The 17,605-nt window shown below is 29.7% G+C and overlaps 1 protein-coding gene across 1 annotated transcript; it reads right to left on the reverse strand.

Annotated features, from left to right (window-relative positions):
* Positions 1-1,208: 1,208 nt before the first annotated feature.
* Positions 1,209-4,356, reverse strand: LOC108335037 (spermidine synthase 1). Its single transcript, XM_017570955.2, has 9 exons — positions 4,121-4,356; positions 3,542-3,618; positions 3,317-3,439; positions 2,738-2,842; positions 2,415-2,487; positions 2,250-2,321; positions 1,964-2,159; positions 1,725-1,845; positions 1,209-1,632 (listed from the first exon to the last, which is right to left on the reverse strand). The coding sequence occupies exons 1-9, from the start codon at positions 4,311-4,313 to the stop codon at positions 1,567-1,569; spliced, it is 1,026 nt and encodes a 341-aa protein (XP_017426444.1). The 5' UTR covers positions 4,314-4,356; the 3' UTR covers positions 1,209-1,566.
* Positions 4,357-17,605: the final 13,249 nt, after the last annotated feature.

Consider the following 17,605-nt stretch of genomic DNA (forward strand, 5'->3'; position numbering starts at 1 on the left):
TTGTGTAAATTAGGCCCATTTTTTTATTCTTCTCATCATTACCTCTTTTCAAATTCTAAATTTTCTCTCCATTTGAGTATAGGATTTTAGATTTTCAATTTTCATGTATTTTGGATGCATTTAGCTTACTCCTGTCCCAACGATAATATAAATATTTAAAATTTATAAAAAAATGGAATTAAAGTTTCTTTTTTCTTTTTTTTTACGATAAAAATGTCTTCGAGAAAACATTCATAATAACTTCTTATCCATTTATATGTCAATATTTTACATATCTATAATTTCATAAAATATTACAAAAAAACATATATTTTTGTACAATATTAAGAGTTTTACATTATAATAAAAGAGTATTTATATATTTAATATTTTCTAAGAATATTGATATAAATTATTCTTAAATTTTTTTGTAAGTCTTAAATATTTTCTAAAATATTGATATAAATATTGATATAAATTATTTTCTAAAAATGAAAGAAATAAAGTTTTTGTAAGTCTTAAATATTAATTTTAATAAATTCAACAAATAATATAAATACTGGTGGCCTAGAATTGAAATTACAACACAAGACTCAATTTCATTTCATCATACATTAGATTTATATTTATTTTTTATGATCCACTGTAAACATAAAAAATTACTTTGGAAAGTGATTAAATAATTGAACATTTATCATAAAAACATTGGTATAATCATAATCATTTATTGGTATAATTATATTCATTTATATTTTTGCCTTAGAATATTTGTAAAAATTATTTTTTTTTCTAATAAAAACATATACCATAATATAAAAAATAATTTTTATAATTAATAAATTACACATCTCATGAAATGAGAATTTAAAATACACTTTTATTCTGAAAATTATTCTTAGAAATTATATAATGATTTTAAAATATCTTGTACTTAAATTAAATTTGAAAAGAAAATATTAATCGGTATCAAATTAATTTACATATCCAAATACAGCACTACCCAAACACAAGCACTCAAACTCTCATTTCCTCCAATAGATATAAAAATAAAAAGAAAAAGAAATATCTAAAACGTTTATTACTTTTTTTTATTACTTTAAAAAGGACTAATTACCATGATAACACTTAATGAATCATTCAAAGAATTACTTGACAAAAATGATTGTTTACTTACTCATCATCATTGATCTATTCTCATGTCTCATTATGTCTATAATTATAATCAAATGTATATTGAAAGCTACTTTTATTATAAATTCTCATTGTATAAAACAAAATTTGTCATGAGTAGTTACCAAACTAAATACTAACTACTAAAAGGTACTAACTTCAAAGGGATAAAAACATACGCATTAAACAAAAAGTAATCTTCAACTGAAGTTCTAAACTGTCAACAACGTAAATTACTAGGAACTGAATCCGTCATCTACCAAGTCATTTCATGAAACAAAAGTTGCTCTTCAAAATGTCATCATCATCATCATCTTGAAGCTCTTAACTTATTCCACAGTTCATTGACAGATGGACCAATCCAGTAAAAGCAACACTGCAGCCACACTTGCTTCTTCAGTCTCATGAAAAATGTTCTCACTTTGTTTTAGAACAAATAGCCCTCTTGGCAAAAGATGGCAAACAGAAAGCCGCAGAATGAAGCTGAAGTGAAAAACGCAGACAAAATATAACAGTTCAGTAAGAAGATGAGAAAAATAAATTCGTAGTTGAAGTGAAAGGGTTGGAGCACAAACCTCAGAGTTGTAAAATTTCAATGGTCTAGTTTGACTATCATCCTCATCTATAGAATACACTGGATTCTTGAAGTCCACAGTAGGACCCTCAGTTGAACAAAGCATAAAACCAATCATCCCACTGAAATGGAAAAAAATCAAAGCAACATCAATAAGGACAATTATAAGGGTATGTTTGTTTTGAAGAGTGTCAAGCAAATGGGAAAATAGATAACAAAATTTTGAAGCAGCATGCATACCTCGGGTATGTAGGAACAGTGGTCCATGCATAGTTGACAGAACCTTTGAATATCTGACGACAATTGGCCACAATGCCCTCAATGATATCCATATGAAGCCATATACTTTCTGCTTGAGTACACACAACTCCTCCTGGACGAAGAGCCCTTGCAACCGATGCGAAAAACGGCTTTTCAAACAGTTCTTGAGCAGGACCTTAAACATTTTAAATATAATCTCAATTAGAAACATATTCATTAACTGTAAAAGACCAGGAATGTTCAAAGAAATTACAGTATACCCTACCAATAGGGTCGGATGAATCCACTATAACTGCATCATAAGTTCCTTCTTCAACAGCCTTCAAATATGCAACTCCTAGATCATAGAGACAAACCATCTCAAGAAAAGTTATCTTCAACAGTAAAGTAGTTCAGGAACATAAAAACTATGGAGAATAGCTAATCATACCATCACCAATATTAAGTGTCACACGTGGATCCTCGAAACCTACAGCTACATCTGGAAAAAATTGTTTGGAGACCTACAAAGTGTAACAACTTCAATTGTGATATTTAGCTCATATTGCTAATAGAGGTTATTATACATTTAGCTTAAGAAGATCAGGGGAAAAGTATGACAATAACCAATATACTTAAGCAGAAAACCCCTCTCTCAAGTTACAAGAATTAGAAAAGAGCAAGAGAAGCAGATTATATGCAGGATTATCTGCTACTAAAAATGTTCTGCTTTGATTAGAGGTTGGAAATAATAGTTCTGTGGCTATTACTTACCTCAACAACCATCTTGTCTATTTCGCAAATGTCTATCTTCTCTACTGAGGAATAGCGTGCTATTTCACGCAGGACTCCACCATCTCCTCCACCAATAACCAAAATCTAGCAGAAAAAAAGAAGCAAGGAAAAGAACAATTAATTTCAAACATACATTACACAGAAAGTTATCCAAACATTATATTCCAGAAAAAAGATCATAGCTTATGGTTCAAGAAATATCTCAAATGCCTTACTCCACGAGTATGATTCTTCCTACTCTCATCAACACATACCATTCTGTACATTTCTAATCAAATGTAAACTCAACAACCAAATACATAAATGCAGACAGTGATATGCTAAATATACACCAGCAGTGCAGCCTAAGTCAGCATGATGATGGGCACATCAACAATCTGAGTAAACAAATCAATATGAACATTTTGTTTTTCACAAATTCTTCTAACAAACCCCTGCCCTCCCCACTGTCTAAACGTTTACATTCAATGACTAAAAGCTACACACTTCCTCACAATTGTCCTGAAAATATTTTGTTAAACTAAACAAAATTATCAAAGCAGTCATACTCTAAATTACCTTTTTGGGGTTTGGAATAGAGCAAAGAGGAAGATGTGTTATCATCTCTTGGTAGGCACACTCATCCCTCTCTGTAAGCTGAATGACACCATCAAGAACAAGAACCTTGCCATATGTGGACGACTGCAAAAAAGATCATAGAATGCATCATTAAATAAAACAAAGACCACAAAAAGGGGGCAGAAACAATAAAATTATCAAATTTAACCGAAAGTACATATTCACCTGGAAGACCATGACATTCTGATAGTCAGACTTCCCTTCAAACAGAACCTTTTCCACCTTCAAAGAATGCGCCTCCCCTGCAAATTAAAATCAGATTCCATCTCACGTGTGTTATTACAAAACAGCAGCACAAACATTCATCATAACAACAACAACAACAACAACAACAACATCAACAACAACAACTTGAAGATGTGCTTCTGTTACGGACATGACATCATATGCATCCTTTTAACCAAGATATGCGCACTTCTCATTGATTTAAAAAACAAAGTCTCCCTCCTCATAAAATCAGAAAAAATATTTAGCGACATAACAAAAGAACCGAAAAACAAAAACATAGTCTAGAACCTACCCAATAAAACCAAACCCGGAAAAAAGAAAAACACTAGAGGACACAGATTCGAAAACACTCTATAGTCCGTTATAGGACAACCCTCTTGGAACAATCGAAACAACGATTCAACAAAAGCAACTATTTCATACCCAGTAAGCAATTAAAGAGGGGGTCGATGAAAAGTCTTGAAATTGAAGGTTGAGAGAGAGAGAGGGGAAGGAAAAGTGAGGGTTTTTACTGACCAGGCCACATTGGGCTGATTTCAGAGAACCAACCAGGAATAACCGCAGAGATACCAGAGTGTTGAGAGTGATTGGGGAGCGTTGAAAGGGTGTCGGGAACGCCATTCTCTCCGCCGTCTTGTTCTTCTTCTCTGGGTCTCTTGACGGGTAACTCTGAAACCTGAACGACGTTGTTGTTGTTCTCCGCAGCCATGTTCTTCTTTGAAGTGAGTAGGGAACGCACGAACTAGTGTTGCCCTCTTCTACTCCTTATATAGGTGTTATGGAGATGAATGATTAAATAAAAGGTGGTAACTTTAGAGATAAATGATAAAATAAAAAAGTAGTAACTTTGGAGATAAAAACAAATAAAAACTAATTTAATAATATCATATAATGTAAATTAGTCAAATTAAGTTTTTAAATTTGTTTTTTTCCATGTTAGGTGAGAAAACCTAATCTTCGACCGACACAATCTTGCTCCTTCTCTCTCTTATGCCCTATTTTTAATTAAAGTAATTAACTTACGAAACATACTTTATTTGAATTGTTGGTAATATTTTTTCATTTGATTTTGCAGATGAAAGATGAAGTTTGTAAATTGAGAGAGGTATTTGATTTAGAAAATAAATTCAAACAAGAAAAAATATTACTTGGAAAGAAAATATTAAATCAAATCTAATTAATTGGATTAGTTACTTGAAATTGGAGTTACTTTTAGATTGAACGTTATAATGTTATGAATTATAAATTAACACCATTAAAGTAATTAAAATATGTAAATATTCGTAAATACTTATAAATATTTAAAAATATATATTTTATAAATTTTTAAAATAAAATTATAAAACAAAATACAAAATATAATATAAATTAAAATTTAATTTTAATTAAATTTAATCTAATAAAATATAAATTAATTTTAATTCTTTTAATAAAAAAGACTCGTACCTATTTAATTTATAAATAATATTAAAATATCCACAGTCTATTCTTGCTCCAGAAGTATCAATTATTAACTGCCAAATATTCACAATACAAATATTGTTATGATCCTATATAATTTTAGTATATCACTTGATCTAATAATAATAAAAGTAATATATATATATATATATATATATATATATATATATATATATATATATATATATAATGAACTCAAAGTAAAGTATGTCAAATTCTCTTTTTAAGAAATTATAGGAGTGTTTTATTTTAATTAAATTAGATCCAACAAGTATTATCACTACTATTTTTTTATAGAATAGACCTAGCTTCAAGAATTATAAGTATACAATATTACTTCTAACAATAAATAAGTAATTTCAGGTTCTACAACTTGTATAAACAAAAGTGTCAAGTGATGAAACTTCATAAAAAAATGTATGACATCGTGTAAGAAATGAAGAGTCATTAATACTTAATTCAATATATACAAAATTATATTATCATAGGAAATTACTAGATGGATATACAATATACTAACTTCAAATTCAATACTAATATTCTGGAAATATGCTGCTTATTGTATATCTTTTTTTGATAAAATTGATAATTTTAATAGAAGTGACTTATGAATATTCATATATTAATGTTATTTTTCATAGGTTCATGGCTTAATTAATAACTAATTCACTCTAATTTTGTATTGTATATTTTTATTAAGATATAGTGTTTACGTTCAGATCTTTTATATATATATATATATATATATATATATATATATATATATATATATATAATCTTTTATTTCAATTTGTATATTCAACATTATCTACATGTACTAAATATAAATAGGAGACCAAACTATTTAGTTTATGTTTTTTTATATTTGGTGATAGCTGAGGGCATGAAAAAGATTGAAATAGACTTGTCTAGGTTCATTATTTTAGGGGTACATAGACAAATTGTAGTTATTATTTATAAATATTAAAGTTAAAAAAATGTATTATAATAATTAAAATTATATTTCTATTTCCAGAAACAAAACAATTACCTATAGAAGAGATAACTAGTCAACATACTATTAATAGGTGATTTTCCACTACTTAACCCATAATTTTGAAAAAAAAAACATTATTGCAAAATTAGTATTTAACTTCAAAATAATTAACAAAAAACAAGAAATTAAACTTTGTCTCTTTTCCTCTCTTTTTTTCACTCTTTAGAATGTGGTGTGTTGTGTTGAAGCCTCGAAAGTAGAGTAACAAAAAGGACCGAGTTCTATGGATCAGTCTAGTAATTCGAAAAAAAAATGAATTGGGATGACCTTTTCAATTTGACAGGTCGGCACAATCCATCCCGTCCAGTCTGGTAATCTTGTAGGCCAACCTAACAATCTAAAATCTTTAAAAAACTAAATGTAAAGAACTCGCCATCCCCCAGCCCAATAGGCCAGTCTCGTAGTCTGACATCATTAAAAAGAAAACCTAAATGTAAGAAATTTTTCCTTGCCCAACTTGGTACGCTAGCTTAACAACCCAACATCATTAAAAAAAACCTAAATGAGGAACTCGCCCTTGCTCGTGACAACACTTCCTTCACTTCTTTTAAAAAATTGGAATGCCATAATTCCTCCATTGTTTGGAACCCTAATTCTATGCTCATCTCTCTTAGGGTAAAATTAAATGAGGAAATATTTAGAATATATTTTATTAGTAGTAATATAGTTTATTGGTAATATGGGTAAACATAAATATGGGAATATTTAGTAGTTTTTTTAGTAGTAATATGGTAACTTCAAATGAGGGAATATTTAACAGATTTTATGAGTAGTAATATTTTGATGTTTTAGGAGAGAAAATATCAAAGACTTTAATAGGTTATGATTTGGGTTATATTTTGGAGATATTATGACTTGGTGGAAAAGCCAAATGTAAGACCTATAAATTAGTGTCTAGTTGACACGAAAAAACAACAAGAAAATACAAGGAGGTGAATAAGTTTTTTCACATAAAGAGTGTGTTTTGCTAACAATCTTCATGTATTGCGCCATCTTATCTCATCTCCCCTATTTGCGTAAACCTCCTATGCCAAACATGAATAGGTCGGTGCCAATCTTGTTCAATTGTTGTGCAGCCTAGCATCACTTCGTTTAAGGTGAGTATTTATTCTCCGCCTTCTTCAACTACATCTGCAGTTCTAACTGTGTTATTCTTCATCATTAAACTGAAGGAATTCATGTTATTGTGTTACTGTATTAGAATTTAGTAATTTAGTAACTATGGATGAGTCAATTACTAAAGATACTTCGAATGTTGATGCCAATAACAAAGACGATGATATTTCTCATAATGAGGTTGAAGATAATAAGGGGAATATTCAACAAAATAACAAAAAAGATTAGTCAACAACTTCTGATTGTTGGAAATATTTTACTAGGATTGGGATTGGTGATGACGAAAAGGATATGACAAGTTGTAATGGCTGCAACCAAAAATACATAATTGGTAGTAAAAAATATGGCACTTCTCATTTGAAATGTCACATTGAAAAATGTAATAAAATTAAATATGAAGATGTGAGGCAAATGACAGTGGACGAGCAACGAAAGTTGAAAGCAAGAAAAATAGATCAAATGGTTTCCCGTAAGATGTGTGCCAATTTAATTCTTCAACATGGTTTACCACTCAACTTTGTTATGTATGAAGCATTTAGAACTTGGATAACTTATCTCAATCCAGATGCAATATTAGTTTCTAAAAATACAATAAAGAGTGATGTTCTGAGATTATTTATGAAAGAAAACACCATGTTAAAGGAAAAGTTCAGGAAAATTTTAAATAGAATTTGTTTAACATGTGGACGTCTTTATCTGGTGATGATTATATTGCTTTGACAGATTATGTGAACTCAAATTGGAAGTTGTGCAGCAAAATTCTCAACTTGCCACTGTTGTAAAATAATAACTTATTGCAAAAGAAACGTTGGATTTGAACTTGAGCAACGTTCAAAATTACAAACAATCAGTTTTTTATTATTCATTATTATTAGAAAAACGTTCTTTGGTATAACGTTCAGTTTTTATTTATCTATTATTCATTATTGTGGCAACGGTCTTTGACCAAGTTTCTTACCTAAGGGGGTTGCCTCACGCTCTATAAATAGAGCATTTCCTGTATTCCGAAACAAACAACATTTTCTCTCATTCTCCTTCCTCTTAGTTTGATCTTTTCTCCTTTTCTTTTCTAAAAATATCCTCGGTTTATTTTTTACTCTTTATAGAGTTCCTTGCTAGTTATGATATCCTCGGAAAATTCTGAGAAGTTCTTGTTGTGTCCTAGGAGGCTTGCACAATAACACCATAGATAAGTCCCTAAGGACAGTGAAACTACACGCCTCAAGAAATATTGTTTGTGACTCTGTCAGCAATTTCTACAATAATCTTGAGGACTTATACGTTAGGGTTTTGTTGTGGTTACACTATTCGCGTTGGTATAAATCACTACTTTCTAGAAAGTGTATAATGTAAGAATATATCACCTGAATTTTTCATGGCCATGAATATAACAATTATTAGAATTTGTGATGCAACATCTCTTCATTTAATATGCCAATATTTTTTATATAATTTAGATACAACTCCTTTTGTGATTCCAATTGAATGAATCCTATTTTCTTCTAATGAGAACTCTAATTGTGAAGTTTTCTTTTATTTTTTGTTATTCCCTAAATTTAATATGTCATTATATGTTTGTATGTGGATGACATGTTAATTTTTGGTACATGCAATGAGATTGTCGCTAGAACTAAATTGTTTCTAGGATCAAATTTTGAAATGAAAGACATGGGTGAAGCTAATGTGATTTTAGGTATTAGAATCATAAGGGAGGGAGATAGGATATTACTATCCCAAGAACAATCCATTGAGAAACTTCTTAAGAAGTTTGGGTTTTATGACTTTAAATCAGTGAGTACCCTTTACGATGTTAATTCTAAATTAATGAAAAATAAAGGAGAATCTATTTCTCAACCGCAGTATGTTGAAATAATTGGGAGCTTACTGAACTTGATGAGCTTTTCTAGACCTGATATAGCTTATGCAGTAGGTAGACTAAGTAGGTACACTTAATGTCAATCAAGAACACGGGGATGCATTTGCTAGACTTATTAGATACTTAAGTGGTTTAATGGATTATGCCATTGAATATAGTGGATTTCTCATTGTACTAGAAGGGTACAATGATGCTAACTGGATCTTTGATTTAGATGAGACAAAATCCATTAGTGGTTATGTATTCATACTTGTGGGTGGTGCAATTACGTGAAGATCAACCAATCAAACAATTATTGCAAGATCAATAATGGAATATGAGTTTGTCGCATGAGATGGATGGTAATGAAGCTGAGTGGTTGAAAAACTACTTAGCAAACATTCAACTAGGAACAAAACCAGCCATATCGGTGTCAATACACTATGATTGCCCATCGACAATAGCTATAGTAAAAAACAAGAATTACAATGGAAAAAATAGACATATAATTGAGACACAATTTGGCGAAACAGATCCTAAAGAGTGGAACTATTTTCATTGATTATGTGAAGTCATAACGGAATCTAGCAGATCCTCTGACAAAAACCCCTAGGAAGACAAATGATATTAGAAACATCGAGGGGAATGAGACTTAAGCCACTTGCAAATAAATAAGTGATGGTAACCCAACAATTGTGATTAGAGATCTTATGAATAAGGTTCATATGGGTAAAAACAAGTCACTAGTTAGTTTTGATAGCACTAAATTTATTTTAATCAATTATGTCCATTCCTATGGTGTGTGTGAAAGTGCTAGAAACTGCATTATGAAAGGTTAAATTTTGTCATTAAAATTCTATATGGTGAAAGAATTTTAGCTTTAACAAAGGTTTTAATGATTTTCATATCCCTTATGGGTGGTGTATGATTTGCAGCATACACTTGATAAAATCACCTACATAAGTGTCAAGTGGGGCCGCTTGCATGAGATCTTGGCGTGATCTCTAGAGCACTCATGAATATTGGGCATGTGCATGGCCTAATAAGTGCAACACAACGATAACGTCAATGATTATGGGGTGTATTGTGATTGATAAACCTCTAACACATGTCAAATGTCTTTATTCATATAGCTTACTATACCAACTACAATGTGTGTTAAGTTTCTTTATCTTAGACTGATTCATATAACTTTCTATACCAGCTCTGATGCATTACAACCTATGAAACCCAACATAAAAGGTTCTTATCTTTCTTTTAATCTTTGTTTAACCACCAGAACAAATATTTGTGTTATTGCTTTATATATAATCATTTTTCCAATTTTCCTATTTTCTTTGTTTTGCAATATGTGGGGGATTGATGTAAAATAACAATTTATTGCAAAATAAATGTTGGATTTAAACATGGGCAACATTCAAAAGTGAAAACGGTCAAATTTTTATTATTCATTATTGTTGGCAAAATGTTCTTTGGTGCAACGTTCAGTTTTTATTTATTTATTATTCATCATTGTGACAACGGTCTTTGACCAAGTTTCTCACCTAGGGGACCTGTCTCACGTTCTATAAATAAAGTATTTATTGCATTCTGAAACAGACAACGTTTTCTTTCATTCTCCTTCCTCTTAATTTCATCCTTTCTCATTTTCTTTTCTAAAAATATTATGGGTTTATTTTCTACTATTTTTAAAGTTCCTTGCTAGTTCTAAGATCCTCAGAAATTTCTGATAAGTTCTTGTTGTATCTTAGGGGGCTTGTGCAATACATTGTGGATAAGTTCTTAAGGACAGTGTCCCTCCATCTGACACTAGATTTGAGTTGTCAAAGAAGATAAATGGTTTTTGCAGGATTGGGGAATTAAGAAATGAATATTGTTCTTTGACTTTGGACAATGCTTCCAGTAATGATATTCTGATAAAAACCTTAAAAAGTGAGCTTGATTTGCAAAATGCTTTGGTTTGTGATGGTGAGTTTTTGCATGTGCATTGTTGTGCACATATTTTAAATTTGATTGTGCAAAAAGGAATGAAACTCTTGATGATGCTTTAGATCATATTAGGAAGAGCATAAAGTGTCTTAGGGAATATATCAAATGAAACCATCAAATGTATGCCAATTTAATTATTCAGCATGGTTTACCACTCAACTTTATTGAGTATGAAGCGCTTAGAACTTAGATAACTTATATGAATCCTAATGCAATATTAGTTTCTAGAAATACAATAAAGAGTGATGTTTTTAGAATATTTATGAAAGAAAAAACCATGCTAAAGGAAGAGTTCAGGAAAATTTTAAATAGAATTTGTTGAACATGTGGATGTCTTTAACTGGTGATGGTTATATTGCTTTAAGAACACATTATGTGAACTTAAATTGGAAGTTGTGCAACAAAATTCTCAACTTTTGCCACTCCCTCCACCTCACATTAGATTTGAGTTGTCAAAGAAGATAAATGACTTTTTGCATGATTGGGGAATTAAGAAAAGAATCTTTTCTTTGACTTTAGATAATACTTCTAGTAACGATATTCTGATAAAAACTTTAAAAAGTGATCTTGTTTTGCAAAATGCTTTGGTCTGTGATGGTGAGTTTTTGTATATGCGTTGTTGTGCACATATTTTAAATTTGATTATGCAAGAAGGAATGAGATTCTTGATGATGCTTTAGATCATATTAGGAAGAGCATAAAGTATGTTATAGAATCTGAAAGTAGAATGATAAAATTAAACAATGTCTTAAAAAAATAGGGGACATTAATGTTTGCTTTGTGTATACACGTTCCTACAAGGTGCAACTCAACTTTTTTTTTATGCATGAAGGTACCCTTAAATACCAACGTGTGTTTGCAAGTTTATATCTAATTGACGATAATTACAAGTATTGTTCATCTGAGGAGAAATGGAAAATAGTACGAAAATTATGTGTTCTCTTATTACTAATTTTATGAAATTACAAATATGAGTTATGTCTCAAGTTATCCTACATCAAACTTGCATTTTTTACAAGTTTGGAACATCCAAACCAATCTAATGAAGAGTTTAAAATATAAACATGAAGTTATTCAAGATATAACTAAAAGGATGATGGTAAAGTTTGTTAAATATTAGGATTAATATAGCATTATTCTTGCATTTGGGGCAATTTTAGACCCAAGGATGCAGTTGGAAACATTAGGATATTGGTATGTGAAGATAAATCCTCTAACTTTGGAAGTAAAGTTAGAAAAGATGAAGCAAAAATGGCACAACATTTTCTCTAAATATTGTTCAAAGAATGAGACTTCCCTTGTTGTAAAGTGTAAGAGTAGTGATTTGTCAATGTCTTCCTCATTTGCTTCAACCAAGTCAACCGTTCTTGATGTAAGTCATATTACTTTCTTGTCATTTAATTACTACTATTACACATATAAATTAAACTTTGATTTTGCTTTTTATGTTAAGAAATAAAAAAAATGAAAGCTTCTGGCTACAACTAAAATGGGAAAGATCCAGCTTGATATATATTTGGATGAACCAACATTGGATGTTGATATTACTGAACCTATGGATGTTCTTGAATGGTGGAAGAGTAATTGTCAACGTTTTTCAGATTTTTCAGTAATGGCTAGACACTTGTTATGTATCTCAATTACGATAGTTGGATATAAATATGCTTTCAGCATTGGTTCAAGGATTTTGAACAAGTATAGAAGTCATCTATTGCCAAAAAATGTTGCAGCAATAATTTGTACTTCCACTTGGAAGCATGAGTTTCATGATTTAAATGGTGATGTTGATGAAGATGGAAGGGTGGAGGAGGGAGTTATTTTAATGCTGCATTTAATAACCCTGAAAAAGGGAAATGATGAACAATTAACCAATAAATGATGATGGAGCTGGTTGTTAATTTTTAAAATTTTTAGTATTAGTGATCAAATGATTGTGTGAACAAAAATTATTTAATGTATGAACATGTTTTTATATATTATGAGAAATTCAATTATAGGCAGGAATGTCATATTCAAATAAGTGATAAATTATAGCTCAACAACCCAACAACCTAACATCAGCTAGCATTAGCCTCGCTTGACAACCCGACAACCCGACAACCCGACAACCCGACAACCCGACATAATCTCATTTCAGTTTGTCAGCCCGACATCTCGACGGACTAGATTGTAAAAGTCAGCCCATTATTAAGTGACGGGCTGGTCCAACTTAATCTATTTTGGCAGATCAAAGTCGGGTTGGTTCGTTTTATACTTAATAATATTACTCGTTTTTTGGTTTGCAATTTTTCATACTAAAAATAAAGTATTTTTGGTGAGTGATAATCCTTTACTTTTCAAATTTTTTTGTTACAAATTATGTTAGTTTGATTTCTCTTTCCAATTAAAAAAGGGGTCTGTTTTTATTTGTCATTTTGTATTATTGCTTGATGAAGCATGTGAAATTCATGAAAAAAATATCATTTTCCCAATACTAGATAAGTCAACCAAAATTGAATTTGTGGTTACCCTCCTACTTTGAACAATCAATTACTACTATGTGAATTAAGTGTATATTTTTTATATTCATGGAGTGTATCTTGTCGAATGGTATGTCAATGTTGCTCTTAAGTGACAATTTGTGCCTTTTATTTAGAAAATTCACCTATTTTTCTTAAACAAAATTTATGGCACTTAATTATTTGACTTTATACTAACTACTCAATTTGTTTATTAATTTAGAAAAAAATAAATAGGTCTACAGTGTTTCAACATAGGGCTCTCTTGAAACATTTTTTCCCAAGTTTCAAGCAATAAATATTGAAGATTAAATGCAAATGATGTGGACTCTCTTTTTCTCGGTTCTTAGGTCTTGCATTAAGAGAGGTCATTAGAATTACTTGAATTATTATGTTATAAAATTCTAAAATATGTTTATATATAATACAATTTTATTTATTTAGTTTCATTTTTAAATTGTTATTGTATTTTCAAATCAAGAGTTAAATATATTTTTAGTTATAAACTTTAATATGAAATTAGAATTCGTCTCTCGAAATTTGGATACAGTTTAGTCTTTAAATTTTAAAAATGAATTGATATAATTCTTTTAACCCAATTGCGTTGACGTATCAAGTGATATTTGAGTTGTTTACATCGTTTGACACATTTTAGCTAAAATGTGAGCATAAAAGGTTGTTTAACACGTATTAAAACATTAACACCGTAAAAAGACTATATCTACTTCATAGTCTCATGTTACTCCTTATTATCATTTCTAGGAACATGTAAGTCCTCTATTCACATATAATACATATATGATCATATTAGTTGGATATCAAAACACCACCAAAGAAATAAAAAGAAACCTATTGAATATTTTATGTACTCTTTACAACAATATTATCATAAAGGATTCAATAAAATAAATCAATTATCCATCACATTGTACTATCTTCGTGACAAATTCATAAACATAAATACTCAACCTTACTTTCGAAAGACAAGTATATTGAGTAACTTAGAGATCTTGCACTTGTAATGACTTTTTCTTTTCTCTTAAGAGTTATATTTATAGATTTGAAACTAGGATCCAAAATCCCATCACGAGCATGATCAGGGTAAATTTCTATATTTACAAGGTCCTATCCTTTTTCATATTGAACTCCAGAATATAGAAACCTCCTTCAACTTTCACCACTAGAAATCATCGTGTACTTAAGTTTAATACTAGTAGAACCAGAATTGTCTCCATGCAGAATCCCTCTTAATACACTAGCTATCATCACATCACATCAATGTAATACTTCCTCTCTATAAGTCATTACATACATAATATTCACACAAAAACTCATATTATACCTTATCACTTCTAATTGATTTAAAACACACTAAAAACAAAATAATTTTCTCAAACCTCTTCCCTATGAGACCCCATTATTGCCCAATGAAAATAACACTAGGGCTCCCTAGAACTAAAGTTCTAGGTTGCGCCTAGTGCTACCTCTCTTCCACCCAAAAGTCATAGGTGCACTCAGTGTCCAATGGTTATTGCCATATTGCTCTTTGAATTTTAATTCTTCACTTCTCACCCAATAACTTTATTTTTTTCCCAGCAGCTCCCTTCGAGCGCCTAATGATAACTAGTTGGCACCCAATGCCTTGACCTCTAAAGCTCTTTGTAATCCATTTTTTGGATAATGCCCAATGGTATATAGTTGGTGTCGAACACTTCAAACCTCTAGAACTCTCTGGAATCGATTTTTGGGGTAGCACTCGACAATTGTATGGTTTTTCCCAACACTATTACAAAATTTTTAGATTTTTTAGTGTGTATGAAACTGGTCTATTGGGTCTATCTAAGTTATTTCAATACTTTCTTATTTTATATAGACTTATTCCATTCCAAAAATTTCTTATATACATTAATGCATCAATTTGAACACACTAATCACAATCCACTCATTTTATCCAGTCTCGTTTCTTTATATCAGTTGCATCCCATAAACAAAACAATCATGCCAACAAAGTTCAATTTCCTACCCCTTTCACAATTATCCACGTCATCATCACAAAATATAATTAAGAGATTGAATCACTCATACGAGGATTGTTGTGCAAGAAACAACATCTAAAGTAGAGCATGAATAATTCAGTCAACTACCACATAATTAAATCATTTCACAACAACATTCAATATTATAAGCTCTTATCACAATGATTTCATGTCACTAAGCATTTAAAATAATAGTATTTTTACAATCTTTACTAACTTCATCTAAAAAAAAGCTTGTTCCAAATTAAAACACCAAGCTTAAGAGATTGAATTGGTCCCAAGTAGAGAATTATTCCAAAGAGTCCAACTAAGAAAAAAAAAATTCATATAGGATGGATGAAGTTAATATAATCGTTCTTCTAAACTATCCTTACTAAGATTCATGACTAAACACTATGAAAAAGAAAAATAAATTAAATAAAGTAAATAAAAACTTAGTCTATTTGAAATTCTAATTGGGACAAAATAGTTCTAAGTATTCCAACTATTAAATGGTGTTATCAAATATCGAAAGGGATGATGTTTTAAGGTGAAATTTAGGTGAAAATAGAATGATTAAGATGGTGGTGAAATGGAAATAGATGAAAAAGAAAGGGCAAATATGGCCTTGTGTTAAGCTTTTTCTTTCTTTTCTCTTTTTTCTCTCATTGGTGTTGAATATTTTTGGTACATCTTCTTGAAAGACTTATCAATTTTTACTTAAACGAAAATCACGTAGATGCTCTTTATTTGATTTTTCCTCAAGTGAAAATATGTTACTCAAAAGTTATTTATTTAAGTTTTATGAAATTTATGAAGATAAATTATATGTTTATTGTATAAGGAATTTTTTATTTGTATTGATATATTTATAGAAAAAAAGGTAATGATATAGGGTATTGTTTTGACCTTTTACTAATTTTGTTTCTCTTCTTAGGTGTAGGTGGTGAGGATATTTGTGAAGGTATAAAATGTTCTTAAGCATTTAGTAGTAAGCACAAAATTCATTAAGAAAAGAATGTAATAACTTCAATGTTAATCTGATCAAGTAGAGAATAATGTAGATGTTAGCATAAACACAAGGACTGTTATGTATATGAATATATATATATATATATATATATATATATATATATATATATATGCAATAGGTTGCAAATATAGAACTTTATGTATATAGATGATAATTGATAATATTTATATTATATACATTATGTGTCTACATGTGTATAATATACATTATTGAAAATCTTGTGGTGCTACATTGATCTCTATTTAATTTCATCACTTATTCTATTATTTACTTCTATTCTATATTAGATACAATCATCAAAATCCATAAGAAATATACATAAACAATTAAGTTAAAAGAAATATGAGCAGTACATATATATAAAGATATATAACTCTTTGAATAAGTCTGTCATGCACATTCATTTTCTACCAAAGACATAAAAGAAACCAACACACATTTTTATAAACTAGATGGTTTCCATACCATAAAATTTAGTATAAACATCATCTTAAACTAACATTTATTGAATTTTAATATACACTTGTCTCATAATTCCCAATTGAAACTCACATATGATAGAATAACTCCTTCCATACCCATCTAATCCTTGGTGTTAAAAGTCTCCATACTGAATGGGTCTAATTTATGTAAATTATTAGTACAGTTTTAGATATTCTATTCATGCATTTTACACTTCAATTTTTATATTATACTCTCCTTGACAAATACCATCTCACACCAATTGTATCATTGATTTCATCTCATTCCACAATAGTCATATAAACATTTCAATTTCATGGAATAAGCATTGAAATCATATAATACATATATTATAATTAAACAAGTTTTTTAAGTAACAAAAACATTACTTTACTCGAGTAAAACAAGCAATATAAAATGGAGGTTTATCATTTGGATAAAGTTTCTTAACTCGATACTTTATAATAAAATAACATTCACTCTCGAATATCACTTTATTTAAATGACAAGTAGTTGCTTAAACAAAACTTGGTTGT

Source organism: Vigna angularis, chromosome 10 (assembly GCF_016808095.1).
Source record: "Vigna angularis cultivar LongXiaoDou No.4 chromosome 10, ASM1680809v1, whole genome shotgun sequence".
Classification (NCBI taxonomy): domain Eukaryota; kingdom Viridiplantae; phylum Streptophyta; class Magnoliopsida; order Fabales; family Fabaceae; genus Vigna; species Vigna angularis.